This window comes from Schistocerca cancellata, chromosome 9 (genome assembly GCF_023864275.1).
Source record: "Schistocerca cancellata isolate TAMUIC-IGC-003103 chromosome 9, iqSchCanc2.1, whole genome shotgun sequence".
NCBI lineage: Eukaryota > Metazoa > Arthropoda > Insecta > Orthoptera > Acrididae > Schistocerca > Schistocerca cancellata.
The window spans coordinates 42,582,041-42,605,549 of record NC_064634.1 but is presented as its reverse complement, the minus strand read 5'-3'; the positions used below and the strand labels follow the sequence as shown (position 1 = coordinate 42,605,549).

At 39.4% G+C, this 23,509-nt stretch overlaps 1 protein-coding gene across 1 annotated transcript in view; it reads right to left on the bottom strand.

Moving 5' to 3' along the window:
- The window catches only part of LOC126101048 (2-oxoglutarate dehydrogenase complex component E1-like), a 218,218-nt gene that overhangs the window by 66,509 nt on the left and 128,200 nt on the right, over positions 1-23,509 (bottom strand). Inside the window, exons 10-12 of the mRNA XM_049911711.1 lie at positions 14,028-14,180; positions 12,786-13,014; positions 1,562-1,712 (exon numbers count right to left, since the gene is read on the bottom strand). Coding sequence (XP_049767668.1) covers positions 1,562-1,712; positions 12,786-13,014; positions 14,028-14,180 — 533 coding nt within the window. The remainder of the gene's footprint in view (positions 1-1,561; positions 1,713-12,785; positions 13,015-14,027; positions 14,181-23,509) is intronic.

Below are 23,509 nucleotides of genomic sequence, written 5' to 3'. Positions count from 1 at the left end.
TAAGCCGCACTCGAATCTAAGCCGCACCTGAAAAATGAGACTCGAAATAAAGGAAAAAAAAATTCCCAAATCTAAGCCGCGCCTGGAATTTGAGACTCGAAATTCAAGGGGTGAGAGAAGTTTTAGGCCGCACCTCCAAATCGAAACAAAGTTGGTCCATTGTAATATGAGACACAATTTAGGTCGAATGAATGACGATACAGCTACAGTAGTTTGGTTCGAGTCTAAAGCTTAGCAGTTAAGCTTTACCAGGTAGCCATTGCTATGCGTCAGGCGCTCCGTCCGTATCTATACGGATACCTTCCTTTTTCACGTGCTTCGTCTGGTTTGAATCGATTGCTTATTTTGCTTTGATCCGATAAGTGCCGTTTTCTATGTTATAGGTGTTTACGTCAGTCACTCCAAGCTGAAAATGCATTACTATACTGTGTCATGCTTTGTTTGTCGCATTCTGATAGTGCGTGTTTACGGCCTGTCGCTGCTCGCGGCATGGCTTGCTTTTGTGCGCGCTACCGCCGCCTACAATTAAAAAAAGAGAGGAATCGTCTCATTAGCGAAACAATGGCAAGAGACTGCTATTTGTTGTTACTTACACTGCTGCTTTCTTTGATAATGATCAACAAGAACCAAATAATAGACTGCGTATGATGGAACATGTTCTGAATGAGAGTTTGGCGAAAATTTTTCTCCGTTTGAAAATCTTTGCGGCCGCTTCTTTAGTACATCAAATTCTGCACAGAAATTAGTCATCTTAGATTTAAAAATCTAGTCAGTTGCCGTGCTTCATTTCTGACTGTATCACTATTAGGCATAAGAGTAATACGAATATAAACATGACACGATACGTATATTCTGCCGCGTTTGCTGTTGTCTCACTCTAGTTTCGTTGTTCATTTGGCAGACAGGATTTAAATGAGATAGAAGCAAACACGAAAGAATACATGGCAAAATGTTTATATTCGTATTATTCTTATGGTGAAGAGAATACTGCATGTGATTCACATTTCATCAGGTTCCTATTAGCAACCATCTCTTCTCACAGGTAGGAAAAAATTCAGAACGTAGAGTTGGCCATATTGACAAAAATCCCAGTATTACCAGTCGGATTTTCATAGTACATTGAAATTCGAAGATGAACAATACGGAATTTGTATTTACTTTGTTGGATAATGTATGAAAATGCAGTGGTCGAAACTCGGGCGGAGAAAAAAAACTCGTCTTCCAATTTTTTTTTTTTAATTTTATTTATTGATGCAGAGGTTTTGGCGCCAGTATTTATCTTTGTGTCTACAAAGGATGCCTGTGTAGCGTTACATATATTCGACGGCAGAAGTTAGTTGTGGCGGCACCTATCAACATTTTTCAGAGCTTCAGCTTGCTTTGCACTCGATTCTAAGCCGCAGGCGGTTTTTTGGATTACAAAAACCGGAAAAAAAGTGCGGCTTAGATTCGAGTAAATACGGTACACGTCTTACTCTGTATACTTGATCTGTGACTTTCATGTATTGTGTCTTCCTTGAAATATATTTGTTCAACTTGAAGTTATTACAAACTCACATACCTGAATGTGCCTCTCTCTACATCTTGTCCACTTAGGCGCACATGGATTCCTTCCTTCAACAGAGAACCAAAAGCCATTGCTTCACCAAGAGCCCAATCAGCTTTTCTCGCCTTTACCATTTCCATTCGTGCTCTCAATATGCGTTCTAAACCTACAGCAAAAGAACATTAATGCAAAGATTGTGCTGTTTGATGCTTTCCTGATGATGTTTGTCTGCAACAAAAAGTAAAAAATAAAGAAAGAAAGGTAAAAAACTTTACAACAGAATACTGAATATGAAAGGACATAAGCTTCTTGTGCATTATATATGGGAAAAAGTTACTACTACATAAGAAAGCCATGGCATAAATATAATAAAATTATTGCACTCTCTCTTTCATGATAAATGTCGACAGTAATATTATATTCCACATAAATGTGTACGAGGAGTGACCTGAATTCATTATATTCTAACAATATTTGTCCATGCAAATAAAAACTGGCTGTATTGAACTAGAGGACGACATACAAAATCAGCACTAATGCCAAGAAACAGAGATTTTTGAAATGCAGAACTGAATGTTATACATAAAAATTTTACTGTACCACTGGCTTATATATCTAAAGAGATAACTAAGTACACAACAGCCACAACAGATACAGTCATATGTCATCTACATGGCATCGAGCAGGTTTTGCATCTAGGTCGATTACAATTTTGTAGGCTCAATGGGTCTTATTATCAGACATTTGAATGACTTAATCATTTAATTTTGTATGTTCTGTGACATGTGTATTGGCAATGAGGCATCAGATGATAGGCAAAAGTCCTAAACTCATCAGGTTAAGTGAATTTAACAAATAAAATGCTTAAAACAAACATATATTTGTTATAAGTGAGCTTTTGCCAGAAGGCCTTCTTCTAACACACACACACACACACACACACACACACACACACACACACTGTCTCTGGCCACCGAGGCTGGACTTAGAGCAACTGCACGTGATGGGAGAAGCAGTCTGGGTCTGGGTGGTAGGGGTTAGGACGAGGTTGCTGTGCAGAGGGGGAGGGGGAGCAGGGTAGGGGTGGAATATGGTAAAGTGCTGCTTGTGAGAGCATAAAGGGACAAACACAGATCTCCCATGCCTTCTCTCTCCAGTCACCGTCCACCTCCCAAAGTCCCAACATCCGACCACGAAGGAGCATTTGCCTCATGACTCAGTATCACCCAGGACTGGAGCAACTGAATCACATTCTCCACCAGGGTTTCGACTACTGCTTGTCGTGCCCTAAAATGAGGTCCATCCTACCCACTATCCTTCCCACCCCTCCCACAGTGGTATTCTGCTGTCAAACGTGTGAAATCTTATGGGACTTAACTGCTAAGGTCATCAGTCCCTAAGCTTACACACTACTTAACCTAAATTATTCTGAGGACAAACACACATGCCCATGGCCGAGCGAGGATTCGAACCTCTGCCGGGACCAGCTGCACAGTCCATGACTGCAGCGCCTTAGACCACTCAGCTAATCCCGCGCAGCGGTATTCTGCTGTCCACTGAACCTACATAATATACTCGTCCATCTTTACACAACCCCTGCTCCCAATCCCTTACCTCATGGCTCATTCCCCTGTAATAGACCTAGCTGCAACCACTGTGCTGCATTCAATGTAGGCTTGACAACCAACAAGCTGTCTGTGCACATTAATGACCACCGACAAACTGGGTCCAATGAACAAGTGGACCACCCTGTTGCTGAACACACTGCCACACATGATATCCTTAAAGTCAATGACTGCTTCACAGCCTGTGCCATATGGATCCTTCCCACCAACACCAGCTTTTCTGAATTGTGCAGGTGAGAACTTTCCCTGCAATACATCCTATGTTCACATAACTCTACTGGCCTCAAACTTTGGTGGTCATTGTCCTCACCCATCCAGCCCTTTCCATGTTCCCATTACAGCACTATACAGCCGTCATCCCACTGTAATGGAACTGACAAATAGACGTCATTTTATTTCATTATTCATTTCATTATTTATTTCATTATATACTAAAGTCGTATTAAAAAAAAGGTTTCACTTAAGAGAATACTAAATTAGGTGTTGCGATCGATATTGGAATTGTATTGTATTGTATGTTCTTTGTACTTTATGACTGTGATCTTTGGTGAACAACGGTTTTCAGCCACTTGTGTGTTAGCCGCGGTTGAGTGTGGTTGTGCATATAGTTCTTGCAATAAATGTGTTTGATACAAAGAAACCGTGGAATTCTGCATCATTTTTCGATAGTCCAGTAATAATTAAAAAACCCGCACCTTTTTCTTGGACCCAAGGCAGCCAAGGAATCATCGCCTAGACAACAAGAAGCCACGAGGACAACGCAGACACAGCAGCATCAACAAAGGAGACATCATGGCCAGCTCTACTAAATTACTTTACAGCCATTAGCCACACCGTAACGGTGTCCTTATGGAGTTAACTTTTCCTGAAAGTAGAGACGGTTCGTGACACCACCACCACCACCACCACCACCACCACCACCCACCCACCCAGTCTTTTAATTTCTCTCCTTTTCCGCTCTATGACTTAGAGCACATCAAAACGCTGCTCAGTCTTGCACACTTCTCGCTGAGTACAGGGCTCATTATCGCTGGCACAGGCGCGTGAGGTGGGGATGACATACAAAAATGAGCTTAGGCGAGGATTGTCGAAAAGGACACGTGCTGGCCCGAGAGACTCGCTTTATTGTAACATATCGTTAGGCAGTAAGTTGTCATGGGACTAAACTCGAGTGGTTGCGGAACCAGGACCAGTGCAATAACTACCATCACAAAAGATATGTTGGAGAAACTTGCTGATGGGACATACATTCTGATAAATAAAGTGGGAGTAAGGAGTGATAGTTCCAGTTGGGAAAACTTTAAGGTAATCCCTTCAATTATTACTAAGTAATTACAGAATAGAGCTTCTGAATTTGAGACATGATAGTATTTGATTAATCGAATCACTTTATTTGTGTAGTATTTTTTAATGAATTGATATGTTTGTTGTGTCTGTAAACAAAAAGAAAAATGGTCTTCATGAAACATACATGAAGGTGTTTATTAAGACTGTTTCAAGTGGTTGTTGAAAGAGATACACAGCTTCCAGTTGGTTACATTCAGTGCCAAAATGGAAATTGTGGAGCATTGCTTGCTTACAAAGGAAGCACAACTGGAAGGAACATACATAAATGTAAGGATAATTGATGCTTGTCAAGCATTGCAGCTGCCAGCGCTGATAAAATTTCTATTAGGGACAAATGTGTTTTAATGTGTGCAGCAGACCTCCGACCATTTCATATGGTAAGTGGTGAAGGTTTCATAAGCTTAGCTCAAGAACTGATAAATATAGGAGCAAAATACGGACAAATCACCACCCAAGATGTGCTACCTTCCCCAAGGTCTGTAGCACGACATATTAAGAAATTGGCTGATCAAGTCAGGAGTGAACTTATTCCAGTAGTGAAAGACACAATTGGTAAAAACCAGTGTTCAATGACATGCAATCTGTGGACACAGTTATCATAAAACCCATTACCTGACTATCACATCCAACTGTATTGATGAGTCAACGGACAAATGGAAACTAAAAAACAGTGTACTCTTACGTATGAGGTTTCCTGATGTTGCCAAGACTGGTGAACATATCATTACAGAAATATATGAACAAATGTCAGAGTTGCAGAAAACGTCCTTGGAACTAAGACAGGTTACTTTCGTTACAGATCAGGGAGCTAACATCAAGAAAGCACTAGAAGCACGCAAACGACTCCCATGTGTGATGCACTGTATTAATACAGGACTGAGGCACACATTCAATGAAGGTTTCATAATGGATGAGATTCCTGCAGTGTATGACTCCATCCTAACTGTACGTAAACTAGTACGCTTTATGAAACGATCTGGCTTAGTCATGAGATTAGATAAACCTTACACTATGATGTAGAAACCAGGTGGAACAGTGTGTACATGATGTTAGACTCATTCCATTCACAGAAAGACCAAATAGAGATTGTTTTGAGTGATTAAAACAAACACAAGATGAAGAAGTCATATCAGAATGTGACTATGGAAAGCGTTATTCAATTGGAAGGAGACAATGAGCCAACACTATCATTTGTAGTGCCATGGATTTTGAAACTGATAGGTCTCTGTGAAACTGGAGCCGACAATGTGACAACATATAAGCTAAATGAAAGGGCAGAACTGTATATAAAACAGAAAGTTCTAAATGAACTACATGACATTCATCATGTGGCAACGTTCTTGCATCCCTGTTTCAAGGAACTATTAGTTTTTCCTGAAGAAAGAAGAGAAAAAATTCATCAAGAAGTGCGAAAAATGTTAAATAATGTTGTTGGCACAAACATAACCAAAGATGTCATGCCTTCTCCCACAAAAAAATTTCAAAAGTGGCAAACATCCACCTCAAAGTCGAAAGATGAGGTTGAGAAATATATGAACATGGAGAGTCCAAACGATGAGTTCACAGACCTTCTTTCATGGTGGAAAACAAATTCATGTGCCCTCTCGAAACTCAGCAAAGAGGTTTTCTGCATACCTGCCAGTAGTACCTTGAGTGAAAGAAATTTTAGTAAGGCAGGGATGGAACTGGCTCAGAAAAGAAGTTTTCTGGATTTTGATCATGTTAATGATATTATCATCATCCATAACAATAAGAGAACCAAATAAGCTAAATTTGAGGCACCAAAACAAAGGCAACTGACAACTGGTTTTCTGAGGTGTGTACATAATCAAATATAATATTGAGGGGTGATAAGTAATGACTGCACAATTATGCAGTGAATATTACATACTTCATGCTAAGTAATGTAAATTATTGTATAACTATCGTACTAACAGAAGAACAGACTCAACTGCAGTGCAATATCTTCAGAAATGGGACTACTGAATTAAGGTTTCAGATTAATTTGCAAAACTATATCGTACATCATTTGTTTTGACTATGTACACTTTCTTTTAATTATATGAATTTATAATTGATGATGATGATGATGTTTGGTTTGTGGGGCGCTCAACTGCGTGGTTATCAGCGCCCGTACAATTACCCAATCTTTGCTCAGTCCAATTTCGCCACTTTCCTGGAATATGATGAAATGATGAGGACAACACAAACACCCAGTCATCTTGAGGCAGGTGAAAATCCCTGACCCCGCCGGGAATCGAACCCGGGACCCCGTGCTCGGGAAGCGAGAACGCTACCGCGAGACCACGAGCGGCGGACGAATTTATAATTGCATACTACGGTCATTTACATAGCTTGAGTAGAAGAAAATTGGTTGTGTATAAGAAATGACTTCTTCACTAAATAACAGATTAATTTCAACGTACTGTTTAGCAGGTGAATCAAATCCTCAGCTGCTGCTTTAAATCATTTTTCTTTTGGGTGCTACTGTACGACTGTTAGTACAACAGTCTTTGGTTGGCCAGTTAGTTAGTTAAATGTTTGATAAATAATTTGAATGATTCTTTTATGGAAATGATGAGGAAAGAACATTTTTTTTCCTCTGGCTACCACCTTTTCAATATACATTCATCAATGGAACAGAAGTTGTCCAGAAGAAGTGATTTTTAAGTTCAAATTAAAACTTTTTTTTGCTACCTGCCAGACATTTTATGTTATTGGGCAAGTGACCAAAGATGTTTGTTGCTGCATACTGAACTCCTTTCTGAGCCACTGACAGCTTTAATAATGGGTAAGAGTTTTTTCCTTCTAGTGTTCTTCTCAAACTGTGATGGGCTGTTTATGACAAATGTCATTAACAAATATATGTATTTGACAGCACAGTTAAAATGCCAACCCCCTTGATGATTATTGTGCCTACATGATTTCTGTGAGTGAACATCACATATTATTTTTACTGCTCTCTTTTGTGGAATCAATACTTTCTTTCTAAGTGACAAGTTACCTCAGAACATCATTCCATAATGCATTTCTCTTTGTTGAGTTCAAGCACCGTAATCTTGAGGTTCTTTCAGCTTTAGCAACAGGTGGATCCAGCTTTTTGTAGTTTTTCTTATGTCTGTTGCTGTGATTTGTATATTTTCAGTTAGAAAACACAGCATATAAAAATAAAATTGCAAGGCAGTGATGGTTAACAGAAGGGTATCAAATGATAACAAATGGTAATTACATACAGTGATTAATACAATAAGCACCTATGACCTGAAAAGTGGAACACCTCAAAAGGTGGTCGTTTCCTCCAAGCGTTCCAAGCATGTATCTACAGAGCCTGCGAAAGACTGTTCGTAAGTCCAAAGCACCTACTTTCTCGAATATTCTACCTGTACAGTGTTGTTGCAAAAGTGAAATATCTTTTATAGAACTAGGGCCTACAATAAAATAAAAATAAAACATAAAAGTTACACAATTAGTTTTGATGGAGAATGTTACAAAATTAACTCTGAAACAGATAATATGTTAACCATCTTTCCCTAGTTGATAGCAATCTTTAATGCTAACTGAGGTCGTAATAAATACAATGAACCATATTAAGTCGTCAAAGAGTGAAGAAACAGTGGAGTAATGAACCTGTAGCTAAATAAAGAGGAAGAAATAAACACAAGCAATAAACTTCAAAACTAATTCCACGAAAGGAAATCTTGCATACGCGCAGTTACACACAAAATAGGAAACATTTGTAAAATGAAACATCACTTTAAAAACAACCACAAGTACAAAACACACACACACAAAATTCAACATTAATATCTATTGCAGGCAGGAAAGTGGGTGGCTAGTTTTCCTCACTATTGCAAGAAATGACTTCGTGTTAATGCTTAGCTTAAACCCCACGATAATCTTATCTTAATGCAGAAAATAATTTACAGTCATCGTCTCTTGCTTTATCATAAGGTTTAACAATTTCCCTTGTTGCCATTACATGACAGTTTCTGAGTAACCAGAATGCCGCCACTGATAGCACTTTTACAGGAAACTTTGGCAGCTTTACATTTATAATTACGTGGACTGGATTTGTTCGAATGTCTGTTTTGATTCATTTGACTAAAATGTGTCTTAAATCTCCCAAAATGCATTCATACATACCAGCACAACTGTGATATGTTACACACACATGTTCCTTACTAGTATACATGTAACTCGGATTGCCGCACACGGTACGACCCATGTTTGGAACGGTCCCATGCGACCGGCGGCACTGCAGGTGGCCAGCCAAGAGTGTCAGGTTGCATCATTATCGAGACTGCACTCCCGGAACATGATAATCTTGCAGGCAGCATTCCCACTGCTCAGTCCCGCTTACAAGAACAAGCGGGAACATGGCGACATCTGACGGCCTCTACTATGACTCAGCATCTCCACTGTATGGTAACAACTTTCCTTCTCATCGTATCATTACATTCCATCCTGGATTTTCCATTGTTTTATTTAAATTTTAAGAAGTCTAATTTCAGAAGTCTAATTTCAGAAGCACCCCTCCCCCTTCCTGGAAGGTCACTGTACCAGAACTACTACTTTTACAAATCAAGCACTGGCCTTAGGTAATAAGCTTGCTATATATGAACTGTTTTATTCCACAATCTGTCACCTGGTGTCCAACTGCTATGTTTGATTTATTTTAACATTTAATTTCCCATTCATAAATGTCTCAGTTTGCCATGAAAAATCATTATACCTATCTCATTGTCTTAATTTATTTTGAAGCACTCCAACATTCCAGTCATATCCATCATTCCTCTATATTAACTACAATCTTCAACTTCTTGTTTATTTCCTTATCTGGTGTCACAAAAAATTCTGTGATGTGATAAGTTGTCTTTTTATTCACAGCATTGCGAAGCAAGGAAGAAGGAAGATTTGGGTTTAACACCCCATCAACAGGGTTAACAAGACAAAGAAAAAGATCACATTGGAAGGAAATTGGCTATGTCCTTTATGAAGGATCAGTTCTAGCACTGACTAGGCTCCCATACATTCATCACAATGAAGATGATTGTTGTTTTATAGGAACTAAACTTTGAGATCATCAGGACCTCTATCCTAAGAAAACTCAGCCCTTTTCAATGTCCGAGGTCTGTTTACTATGACCTGTTGCTGTGGTAAATTACTGGAATAAGGCGATAAAAAGAATGGGAGGTGTCAGTTTATGGAGGCTAAAACAGAAATAGTTTGGGGAGGGAGGATAATCACTGCAGGGAGGTGGAAAACTCAAGGAACAGTGAATTAGTACTTCACAAGTGATAAGTATCACGTCATTTATTTCCGACTCAGTTCCACAAATGCCCTTCTGATGGTTAATCTTAAACATTACTTTTGCACTGAATGCTGCCCAGTTAACTTTTCTGTTGAGTGGTGGTTAAGAAAAGAGAGAGAGGGATCAAATCTGCACAGAGCATTAGGGCTGCTCCAATGGCAAAAAGAGTGGTGGCTGTACTACATATTATAATGTCTATGATGGAATACACAGTGTAGGCTATGTTGAAGTGCATTGGAGGTCCAGTATTAAGTAGCCCTACAGCAAGCTTTGCAATTAATTTTCCAGTCAATAGACCAGTTCTGGACTTGTTTGTAAGGCCATAGAGTAGGTTCTCAGCATTATGATACACCCTGCAATAACGAGGGTAGGAGGAAATTGTTCTACTAGACCAGCTATATGTTGGAATGCTAGTTCCCTGTTTTGGGGAATGTAGATATGTATATTATACATACAGGTACCTGAAAGCCAACAAATGCTTGGGTGGTGCTTTTCTAAGAGCTTTGTTTTCTTATTCATCACCAATCACAGGTAGGTCGTTAGCAATTAGAGACAAAATCAGTGTTCATGACAGCCATCAAAATTCCTTTGTAATAATGCCATGGATGGAATTTTAGTATAATCTTCTGACAACAGTATGAAGAGAGGAAGAGCACAACCTGCTATAGGGATCAGTTTGTCTTGTCTTTCAATGGTATCTTTTAAGGTATGTAATCTCCGTTTCAATGCATCGAATGTATCATTACACACATTTTGAAATGACACTAACTTCTCATTAAATTCAGACTCTATATTGGTACACTTGTCCTCAATATCAAATTCTAATTTTGGGGTCAACCTCTGAAATTGATCATTCTGCTTTTTGTTAAAGTCTGTAAACATTTGATTCATTTGTACAGTTAAAGAATTACTTAATTCATTCATTAAATGTACTTGTAAATTTTCTACTTTATCATTTAACATCTCAAATTTAGAATTTAAAGCTTCACCCTGAGCTTCTAGTTTCTCAAAAGCTTCACTCTGTGCTTCTAGTTTTTCATTTAAAGAAACATTTTGATCACTTATTTCGTTCCTCAAAGAGGAAATTTGAACAGTTGAAATTACACTCTGTGCTTCTAACTTTAAATGAAAAGTAGTACTTATTTCATTTCTCAAAGAGTCAATCTGAGGAGAGGCGGCTCCACTTTGCCCACCTATTTTTTCACTTAACGAAGCATTCTGAGCATCTAATTTGGTATTTAACTTAGTATTCACTGAGTCTAACTTCAGATTCAGTCCCTTAATTAAATTTGCTACTTCAGCCCAGTCTGGCATGAACTTAGTCACTGTCATCGTCATGGCTGGTTCTACAGTTTCTGTAGGTTGTTCCTCCTCCTCCATAGTCCTAATTTTCTTTGCTCTTGTGATCATTAAAAAAAAAATAAAATCACCTATGTGAATAATGACCACCCTAATTTACATTCGAATAGTTATTATCTTGAGCTCACCTGGCATAGGTTTGTAGGCTGCGTCGGTGAGGTGTAGAAACGGCACCAGTGAAACACATGGGCACCGGCAGCATCATATGTTGCTTGCAGCATTGGTGGGCACGAAGTAAGCAACTCAAACAGCAACCAGCAATGATGGTGGGTTACTGTGACTACGTCAGCTGGTTACTGTGTGTGTGAGGATTGCTTCCTCCCCACAACCAAATCTTCTTAATCGAACCTTGCATACCAATTTTTTCGTCTCATTATTATATGTTACTATGGCAACTCTCAACTTTTGATCATCTCAATCTTCTTCTTCAAAAAAAAATTCCTCCTTTTCATGTCCTGCTCACTTTGGTCACCATGTTCTGACAGTTTTAACATGAGGATTTGCTTTAGCAGTAAACTGATCAATTACACAACAGCTATTGTACACTTCAAGTGGACAAAGCAACTATACACACTGAAATTCTCTCAACCCTTTGACACATGAATACTGACATTTAGTAAGTTCCCATATGTCTTCTTAATGCTGGAAACAATAAATTACTTTTTAAATAAATACAGTTTCAAAATTATCTCCAGATTTAACAAGACAACTGTCTGGACCTTACGAAAGTAAGAGAATGAATAAGTAATTGTCTCTTCTGTTCTTTCAACAACATTCAAATGTTCACACAATAATGTTTGACGTCACACAGAGTACGGCGTGTTTATTCTTTGAGTTGGACATATAACTTCTTAGGCGGGCTCGACGTCTACCTGCTCATGCCGGTCATCCATCCGATACATGTCCGTCCTGCACTCACATAATTGTGGTGCTGTAGACACAGTTCTACTTTACACACTCATCTCTAAAATAACATGTGTTCAAGATGGTGGAAATACGAGGGTCTCTAGAATTTACCCCAAAATTCTCGAGGCACTACAATATGTCCCCAAGCTTGTCAGAAGACTGATGCATCTCTGACTAAGCAGCATTTAACATCCTGATCAAAAGGATGAACCTCATCTCTTCTAAGGCCACAACTTCACAAAAGTTTTTCAATGTGTTCAGTGAATAAAATGGCTTTGTCAAAAAGAATTCTTCTTTGATCACACCAGATACTGGGAAGATTGCTTTTCTTCACCTGTTATCTGTCAACAAGGACAGGATCACCACAGGGACATAATTATCTATATCAAAACTTTTCTGTCTTCTCCTTGCACACATTTCAGCACTGCCACCACTCTGTGTAAGTCTGAATCACTTCATTCCAGGTCATCTGGTTTGATGTAACTTACTCTTGTCAGAGGCTCTCCCCATCATCGATACCCCATCAAAACAATATCTACTTAACATACTAGCTGTTGAAGAGGACCACATATTATTTAAGTGAAAGTTGGGGGTTTGATGTATGATCTCAGGAATTCTTTGAAGATGCTTAATTGAACAGTCAGATTCAGAGACAAAATATCTTACAAATTAATTTTACTTAACTACAGACCTGGATGAATTTCAAATTCTGCAGCATTTGGTGGTGGAGATGACATTTTCTTGCCAATGTGAATGAGTGTGTCTTCTTTGACACCTGTAGGAGATACTCTCATTGGATCTTTGCCCTCAAAGAACCCAGACCATGGAGAATCAAGCCAGTCCTTATACTTGATGTGAGTCTCCTTTCTTGCATTTTCCAATGCTTCCTCACATATTTTTTCATACTTGTCATGAACATCCTGAAAGTAGGATTTACCACATTCCAAGTAAATACAACAAAACTAGGTTTATTTTTCAAAGCTACTGGTTATCACATGCTGGATCTTCATTATGTAATTTCACTACTACATTTGTGTAGCAGCTCAGTACACATGTTATAAGCAACTTACAAATATAAATTACAAATATAGTGAGAGGAAAATCAACACTGAAATGTTAGCAATAAAAGAGATTCTAGACCTTTCAAATTAGACATGGAAAGGGCAGTCAACACAACACAGATTTAAAATGATTATCTATTGTTGCATATCACTGGTATATGACTTGGATCATTTCATACACAGCTGCAAAATTTACAGGAGAGAAGAATGACTGAGATTTAATAACTCACTGATGACAATCATTAGAAATAAAGTACAAGCTTGTATTGTAAACATATGACTGGACGGGGATTTCAGCCTCTCTCATCCAAAATGAGAGTCTGGTGGCCTATCCACAAGAGCACATCTCTTTGAGACCTTTTTACAGAGAGTATTGAAGCTGTCAAGGGTAGTGATACGAGTGTCTCAATTTCTTATTCTCAGACTTCAATCTCTCTAACCTCATCTTGGCCCTTATTGTCACTGGGGCACAGATGATGGGTGTAAGGAACAATACAGTATTCAAGGCACCTTTCCTAAAACTGCACTGCGAGTTTAGATGAATTCACAAGGAGACTGGAATGTAATTTTATCCAGAGTCTGCTGTACTCACCATCTCATTCAGCATTCTCTTATGTTAAAGTATGTTTCATAGTCACCTGCATTCTGCACTTTGTTTCAGCTTTTGTGTGCAGCTCTTATTAGATTTCCAACACATATACCTTATGCTCTCCCTTCCAATATCCGTTAGTTTTTATACATATTGTATTTTTCCACATCTCCTTGAATTCTCACCATAAACCCAAGACATTAGGTTAATTCCTGCTTGTTGCTATTAGAATTTCACTCACCTGGCAGTATTATAACTAATACAGTTTAGAGAAAACACTTACCTTGACCTCTTCTGCTGTAACAACACCTTCATTTATTAGTTTATTTGCATATTTATCCAACACTGGTTTTGTTTTCTTGATCTTCTGGTACATTAGAGGTTGAGTGAACATTGGTTCATCAGCTTCATTGTGACCATTACGTCGGTAGCACACCTATCGCAGAAATGGTAGAACCACACAAGCCCAATAAACAGTTTGATAGAATTAAGGTATTACTAAGACAGAAGTAAAACAAGATTAATGGAATGCAGTCAAATTAAATCAGATAGTAATGAGGGAATTAGCAAATTAGAAACTAAAAGTAGTAGGAGAGTTTTCCTACTTGGGCAACAAAATAAATGATGATGGTTGAAGCAGAGAGGACATAAAATGCAGACCGGCAATAACAAGAAAATAATTTCTTAAGAGGAGACATTTGTTAAATTTTAATATAGATTTAAATGTCAGGATGTCTTTTCTGAAGGTATTTGTCTAAAATGTAGCCTTGCTTGGAAGTGAAATCTGAACAATAAACAGCTCACACAAAAAGAAAATAGAAGCTTCTAAAATGTGATGCTACAGAAGTTTAGATGAGAAGATCAAACAACTAATGAGGAGGTATTGGACTGAATTGGGGAAGAAAAAAATTTATGGTTCAGTTTGACTTAAAGAAGGGATTGGTTAACGGGACACATCCTGAGGCATAAAAAGTTCATCTTTTTGGTAATTTTTTTCTCTTTTTTATAAAAAGGCCAATAAGCAGGTTCAAATGAATGCAAGTTGTGATTATGACACAAAATAATTAAGGACATTAGCTCCCAGAGGGCAATGACTTGTCTCAATGGGGCGAATTGACAATTTGTGCTGGACTGGAATTTGAATCTGGGTCTCACAATTACTAGACAGATGCACTGACCACTACAACATCTGGACACACTGCAACTGCACGGACTACCCTAGCATGTCTCCCGTCAGAGCCAAATTCTCAACTTATACCATGCACTACAGATGCAGTACCCTGCTCATTAGCCCCACTGCTTGCCAATTCCTGTAAGAATTTGAGCTTGGTGTGTTCTGCACTGAAGGGATCATTGGTGTCATTACCTTAATTATATACGTTATGTCTGTTATTTCATATACACTCCTGGAAATTGAAATAAGAACACCGTGAATTCGTTGTCCCAGGAAGGGGAAACTTTATTGACACATTCCTGGGGTCAGATACATCACATGATCACACTGACAGAACCACAGGCACATAGACACAGGCAACAGAGCATGCACAATGTCGGCACTAGTACAGTGTATATCCACCTTTCGCAGCAATGCAGGCTGCTATTCTCCCATGGAGACTATCGTAGAGATGCTGGATGTAGTCCTGTGGAACGGCTTGCCATGCCATTTCCACCTGGCGCCTCAGTTGGACCAGCGTTCGTGCTGGACGTGCAGACCGCGTGAGACGACGCTTCATCCAGTCCCAAACATGCTCAATGGGGGACAGATCCGGAGATCTTGCTGGCCAGGGTAGTTGACTTACACCTTCTAGAGCACGTTGGGTGGCACGGGATACATGCGGACGTGCATTGTCCTGTTGGAACAGCAAGTTCCCTTGCCGGTCTAGGAATGGTAGAACGATGGGTTCGATGACGGTTTGGATGTACCGTGCACTATTCAGTGTCCCCTCGACGATCACCAGTGGTGTACGGCCAGTGTAGGAGATCGCTCCCCACACCATGATGCCGGGTGTTGGCCCTGTGTGCCTCGGTCGTATGCAGTCCTGATTGTGGCGCTCACCTGCATGGCGCCAAACACGCATACGACCATCATTGGCACCAAGGCAGAAGCGACTCTCATCGCTGAAGACGACACGTCTCCATTCGTCCCTCCATTCACGCCTGTCGCGACACCACTGGAGGCGGGCTGCACGATGTTGGGGCGTGAGCAGAAGACGGCCTAACGGTGTGCGGGACCATAGCCCAGCTTCATGGAGACGGTTGCGAATGGTCCTCGCTGATACCCCAGGAGCAACAGTGTCCCTAATTTGCTGGGAAGTGGCGGTGCGGTCCCCTACGGCACTGCGTAGGATCCTACGGTCTTGGCGTGCATCCGTGCGTCGCTGCGGTCCGGTCCCAGGTCGACGGGCACGTGCACCTTCCGCCGACCACTGGCGACAACATCGATGTACTGTGGAGACCTCACGCCCCACGTGTTGAGCAATTCGGCGGTACGTCCACCCGGCCTCCCGCATGCCCACTACATGCCCTCGCTCAAAGTCCGTCAACTGCACATACGGTTCACGTCCACGCTGTCGCAGCATGCTACCAGTGTTAAAGACTGCGATGGAGCTCCGTATGACACGGCAAACTGGCCGACACTGACGGCGGCGGTGCACAAATGCTGCGCAGCTAGCGCCATTCGACGGCCAACACCGCGGTTCCTGGTGTGTCCGCTGTGCCGTGCGTGTGATCATTGCTTGTACAGCCCTCTCGCAGTGTCCGGAGCAAGTATGGTGGGTCTGACACACCGGTGTCAATGTGTTCTTTTTTCCATTTCCAGGAGTGTATATCTGAAAGAACAGACATAACATATACAAGTTGCAGTAGTTACACAGAGATGAAGAGGCTTTCACTGGATAGACTATGGAATGCAGCATGCTTAATCCAACTATTTAACAAGCTATAGCTAACTGTCATTACCTTATTATCAAGACTGCACCTTAGGTGTACCTGTATTTATCAACTTTTCTGTCTGACATTCTTATTATTGTAGATATAATTTCTCCAACCCTGAACATTGTGGGGAAATTGTTTTCACATAGTTAAATATTTCAGGAGGTATCATGACTTTAAGACAACAAATTAATTATGATCCTCATGTGTCGAAACCAACAGCCTAGTCAGTTTTTCTGACCAATTGTTTCTGATTCAGAGAAAGTAATTGTTTTATCTTAAATATCCATATTTCAAAAGTTGTTAGTGAGAGATGATTTCAAAACACCACCATTCTTATACCCTGTCATGTTTCTAAAATCTGTTTTGATAATACTGAAACCCAAAATTTTCTGAACATAGATATGTTCTTAGATGTCCCTTATTTTGAATTTCAAGGTAAATAGTTGAAATGTAACCATCTCTGAAATAATTTTACATGGCAACTCAATTGGAAGCCAGGAAAAGTTTCTTGTGCATCAGTTAATGATATTAAAAAAGTAGCATCTTGTGTTTTTGTAGAACACAAAAGATATAAATAGTCTGAGACGTGAAATCATTAGTTTTAAACATCCAATCCACTATGATATTTTCTCTTTAATATTATTAATTGATATATCATTTTCTTGTAATTGACAAAAAACCATGAAGTTATGAGTTGCTACCAAAGGGTAGTCATAAACAGCTGAAATTGAGAGCAGGCAACAGGCATTCATGAAGTGTATTCACGAGAACTACATCTACCTCTATACTCTACAAACCATCATGAGATGCACAGCAGAGGGTACATCCCACTGCACTAGTTATTAGAGTTTCTTCTTATTTAATTTACATATGAAGTGCAGGAAGAATGATTGTTTGAATGCCTCTGTGCATGCAGTAATTATTTCAATCTTATCTTCCCGGTCCCTATGTGAGTGATAAATAGGGGAGTGTAGTATAGTCCTGGAATCATCATTTAAAGCCAGTTCTTGAAACTTTGTTAACAGACTTTCTCAGGACAGTTTATGTCTATCTTCAGGAGTCTTCCTGTCCAGTTCCTTCAGTCTCTCTGACATCTCCCACAGATCAAACAAACCTGTGACCATCCGCGCAGCCCTTCTCTGTATATGTTCAATATCCCCCATTATTCCTACCTCGTACGGTTCCCCCACACTTGATCAATATTCTAAAACCAGTTGCACATTTGATTTGTAAGCAATCTCTTTTGTAGGCTGGCTGTACTTCCTCAGTAATCTACCAAAAAAAACAAAGTCTACAACCTGCTTTACCCACAATAGACTATGTGATCATTCCATTTCATATGCCCACATTGTGTTACACCCAGATATTTGTATAAGCTGGCTAATTCCAGCAGTGACTCATTGCTATCATAGTCATAGGATATCACCATTTTCGTTTTGTGAAATGCACAATTTTAGATTTCTGAACATTTATAGCAAGTTGCCAATCTATGCACCACTTTGAAATCTTATCAACATCCGATAATATTTATGCAGCTTCTTTCAGATAGTATTTCATTATAAGTCACTGCATCACCAGCAAAAAATCTGAGGTTACTATTAATATTAACATGGACAAGGCCAATTATAAGGGTGAACTTTTATGTGAACATTGTAAAGTGTATTATGTAGAGATATTATAGAAGTTATTGATGGCTGTGTTAATGTAAAGACAACAGTGGGTGAGAATTAAATACTTATCCAGCATTATTTTATGTGCATGTATCAACCAGGGAACAATTACCATATTTGGCTAGTCAATATTATATATGTTGTGGGAATAAACTGCACATAAATAGCAATGTTGTATGTCAGAGTCAATTGACATACCTACAATCCCATATCTCACTGCCCCACCATTGTTGAGATTTCAGATTTTCAGTCTAGATCACAGAAGAAACAAATTGACCATCCAGTTGCTCTGGCAGGCAACCCTCATCAGAGAGCAGTCACCAGACAGTGACAGCCATCATCACACCCTTACTTCTGGCACTAATGACTAGATGGCACTTCATTCAAGACATTCGCAGCAACCTTGCTCCAACACAAATAGCTCCAAATTGCTTGCCAGTATCTGGCATCTGTGAAGGACAGTTGTGTCTGAGAGAGTCTCATTAGTGGATCGAGTTCTCATACCAAGTGATCGCAAGCACATCAACTGTGGAGCAAGCAGACAGGGAAGCCCTGGATTAAGAATGTTCAGTTCTGTTGACACAGATAAAGAATTACAGAAGTGGAGTTTGAATTCAGGTGATGAATCCATTATGGGTAGAATCCTAAGCAGTCTATCCTCCCTAAATGTTGTCGGTCTTAGATGTCAATACAAGTATAATGCAGCAACTGCACTTCCTGTACAGAAACCATGTGATATTTTTAAATGAAATCATTGCTCCCACTTGACTAAGTTTTCATTATTTATTTAGCTCACTGTCATGATTTCAGCTGTAGAGCCATTTTCAAGTGTGAGATGAAAACTGAAAACAATAAAACATATGGGTAACATTTGATAAACACAATTTAAGGAACATTACTTCAGTCTTCACTTTGCACTTGCAAATGGCTCTATAGACGAAATAACCATCGTGAAATAAACAATAAAAACTTACATTCAAATGTTACCAATTATTTCATTTAAAAAATATGACCAAGGTTGCCAACCAAGGAGTAATCACATATATCATAACGTATGTCACATTTCCCTGTTCTAAAGCCTGCTGTGTACTAAAGCAAATGGAAGCGAACATGAGAGAAGGAGTTTAAAGCCTCATTTACACTGCAGCAAATTGAAGGAAACAAGCAAATATGCATTCACAGACAATTCACCAGAATTCATTTGTATCTGGCAACAAGCATTCACACTGGTGGGATTGGAGGTGAACATGAGAGAATGAACCCCATAAAGGTTCCACTTGACAACACAATTTATAGCTGTGATGTAAATCTTTGTTATTGAGATAGTGTCATTTTGTGCAATTCTTTTAACAAATCAAGAAAAGCCGAGTGTGAAAATAAGTATGTAGGTGTCTGAATTTGTATGTAAGCATGAAACGCAAGGAGGTAATGCATTCAACAGTGAATTGCACCCCCAGCATTCTTAAGCATTATTAAAAAAACTTTACACATGTGTCAGTTGATGCCTTCACCGTCTCCTCATTACCAATGAGGAGAAAATTAAAAAGCTGCTGTTTGTTCACACCCACCCACGGTTTACACCAGGGAGAACTCCCATTTGCTTGTGTTCACTCTGGTGTAAACCAGGTTTAAGAGAGAAATTCATTAGTGCTATCTGCCACTTGTTTCAATTATCAGCTGCCTTTTCCACAAGCATTTTAATGTTTTTGAATGGAAAGGAATACAACAGAACAAGCATTTAATCAAACACTTCCAAAAATTGAGATTATGCATTTGGTACTAAATTGTTTCTCATTGCATTAAAGGGTAAAAAACATTACAGACAGGATTTGTTTCAATTATGAAGTAAAAAATGTTACATACTAGAAAAGATTAGGAATCATGTGACTAAACTAATGCAGAAAAATCAGACATGGTTGACAGCAAATGAACTATGGGCCAAACACATCCAAATGTCATTTTCTCACACCTGCCTACCAATTACATGTGAGGGAATACAGTTTTCACAGGTGTTCCTTTGCTCAATGTTAACTAGGCTTAAAATATCCTTGCAGTAAAGACAACATTCACAGAATTTAAAGACTGAAATGTAATGCAGAATAATCTCTTAAATGTGATCAGTAATCTAAATGTGGTCAAGTATTAACACATTACTCATGAAAGACATTATTTCAGTATAAATTGATGGAGAGTTTGCTATTAATGGGGTTCCACAGATATTCAAAAGCATACGGGACAATCTGCTTCATGGCAACTTCACTTTCAACAGTGCTTTTATTTCATTTGAAGAGTGAAAGACATAAGACAATGATAAGAAGAACAAATAAATGCAAACAATGTTAAACCACACTGACAGTCATTTGCAAGAAAATTCATTTCAGAAAATGAATGTGAAAATGGCAGTCCTGGTCCTCAATCACTCTGTTATGTGACTTTCAGATCTTATCAATTTGATGTTTTGAATAGCAGGGCAGCATTTTTCTGTAACTCATACAGATGAGGATTACCAGACCACACAACTTTGAGCACAACGACTGTGTAAACTATGAGAATGCATGAATCTAACAGTTTAGTAGAAAGCTTAAAGCTTTTATTGCAATACAGTCAGCATTCAAATGTTAACTTGTAAGAACTGTTTGTAAGTGTACTTTTAATTAATTTCATGTTTTTTCCACAGATAACTGTAAGGAGTATAACTGCAGTAGAAACAAATTTTGTTTGTAAAATTACAAGAGTTAATCTGCATTTATCAATTGAAAACCTGAGAAAAATTGCTCAGGAGAAACCACAGTCAATCTTCAGCTACATTCTTCTGCAGAACGAATGCAGCACTCAGCCTGGGCTGAGCTCTGCTAATCAGCTACAAACCTACCCTCATGAGACTGCACCAAAGAAATAGTAATGTCAGTTCCTTGACACATATAGGTCAATGAGCATTGTAGCATCAACTACAATATCTGTCACCTGGTTGACACAAGCACTCAGGTGATTAGTTCTTGGTGATATGCAGGCGTTTAAGCTGCCTCACTGTCATATTAGTAGATTGGGGATGGGATTAATAAAGTCTATGGGAACTTACCCTGTTGAACTAATGATCAATGGAAAAAAATATGAGCTTGAGATAGAAGCAGTGAAGAAATGTGGACAGGATTTTCATGTCATCTCAGGTAGCTATTTTCTGCACCATTTTCAGGGTGCTGATGATCAATAGTGAACTGTTGAATTCCATGAAGTAATTCATCATTTGAAAACAAACGACAGGAGCAAGGTACCCTGAGGAAATGCCCTATTCACTGAGATTCTAGTGAACCGTAGATCTGTGTGCTAAAAGCCAATGCCCCTGTAACCACTTGTGGGGGTAGGATGACAGTCAAAATACGAGAGCCTAACAGAACTATCTTTCTGACTGACCCACTCAACCAGAATGAAGTCTTATCAATTTCAGGTTCATGTGAATCATTGCCTCTGTAAACCTGAGACTGAATAGTAAACTATGTGCCCCAGCTTGCACAGATAATTTCAGTATGAGAGATGATGTACCATGCGAGACTGTACTGGGCAGCATACAGATGATAGTTAATGATGAACTACCTTTGACAGGAGGAAAACAAATTCAAAAGAGCAGAAAACAGAAGTCATTTCCCCATGAGAGAAGTTTACAGTCATGCAACCCATTAGAAATCATTTACAGGAGAAATTGGCACACCTGCCAGTATCTGATCAAAGCCTTATCCAGTACTAGAAGAGTTTCCTGGCCACAGACCTAACATACTGCAAAATTGCAACTTGGAGCATTAGACAGGTAGTGCAAAAACCCTATTAACCCATAGCATTTGCATTTAGTTGTAGAAGAGTATTCAGCAACAGCTCAATAGTGGAATTATTTAACCTTTCTCAAATCTATGGGCTTCGCCTATAGCAATTGTGGCCAAGAAGTCTTAATGGTGAAAAATCCTGCTGCTTACACATTGATATGTGAATGGTGAATGAAGTCACAATATCCGACACATACCCGCTGCCTCGTATAGGTGAAACCCAGGATATGTCACAGAACTGCAAATATGCGGGTTGGGGCACAAGCCATCGCAACTTTTTTTTGTTCTTGCTGATATGTTAGTGGATTGCAAACTGGTATTTGTTGCATGGGCGTTATGCAGGCATATTATGTATTCACAACAACAGATGGCACTGTGATTGCGACAGTAGCACAGAGAGCATTGTGAAATCAGATGTGTGGCGAGTGTTGTGTGAGATGGAAGTAACTTGGGTTGAGCAATGTTCATACAGCAAAATAGCCTTTCACTGAGGGAGAAATGCGAGAGAATGTCACAGTGAATTGGTGGAAGACCTTGGGAATAATGCCTTCCCATACCATGCAGTGGAATGGTGGGTACAAATGTTTCAGCAAGGACATGTGGCAACCAGTGATCAGCAATGCTCTTGATGACCTCTCATTGGCTGGATTGAAGTGGTGTGACTTGGGTTTTCAGTTCGCAGTGATAAACAGAGAAACTTCACAAGGTAAGGACAGAAAAGTTTCAGTTAGTGTGCAGGGCTGTATTCTACCCATCTTCAGACAGAGAAAAACAACAACAACAACAACAACAACAACAACAAATACCCTACATATAGTGAACTGATTACAACTGTTCAGAAATTAGTGTTAGAAGTTCAAACATTCTTCTTCTTCTTCTTCTTCTTCTTCTTCTTCTTCTTCGCCTTTTCCTGTCCGTCTATGGGATCAATGTTGTTTTATGGACTATGGTAATGTTAGTGACAGTGTGTGGCCAGACACCATTCCTGGCACCACCACTTCCAGGGGATGGAAAATTACACTCCAACTGCCTGCATCTAGAGTACATTTCTTGCTAAAATGTGGGAATGTCTTCTAAGTGTTTGCATGGTGTCTGACAGGGCATGGGTACAAGCTCAGTATTTACCTAGTTATGTTTGACAAACTGCCTAGAAACCACATCCAGACTGCCTGGCTTACCAGCCTTCATTGTTAATCTGTGAAATAGGTTCAGTCTGGGGAGGGGCTGCCTCCCCAAATCGTGGACACTGTGCTTTAGTGCATGTAGCTATCTGCATGAGTTGTTACTTCAAACATTAAGTTCAATTAACAATTAATGTACAAAGCAACTGCAAAAGCAACCAACAT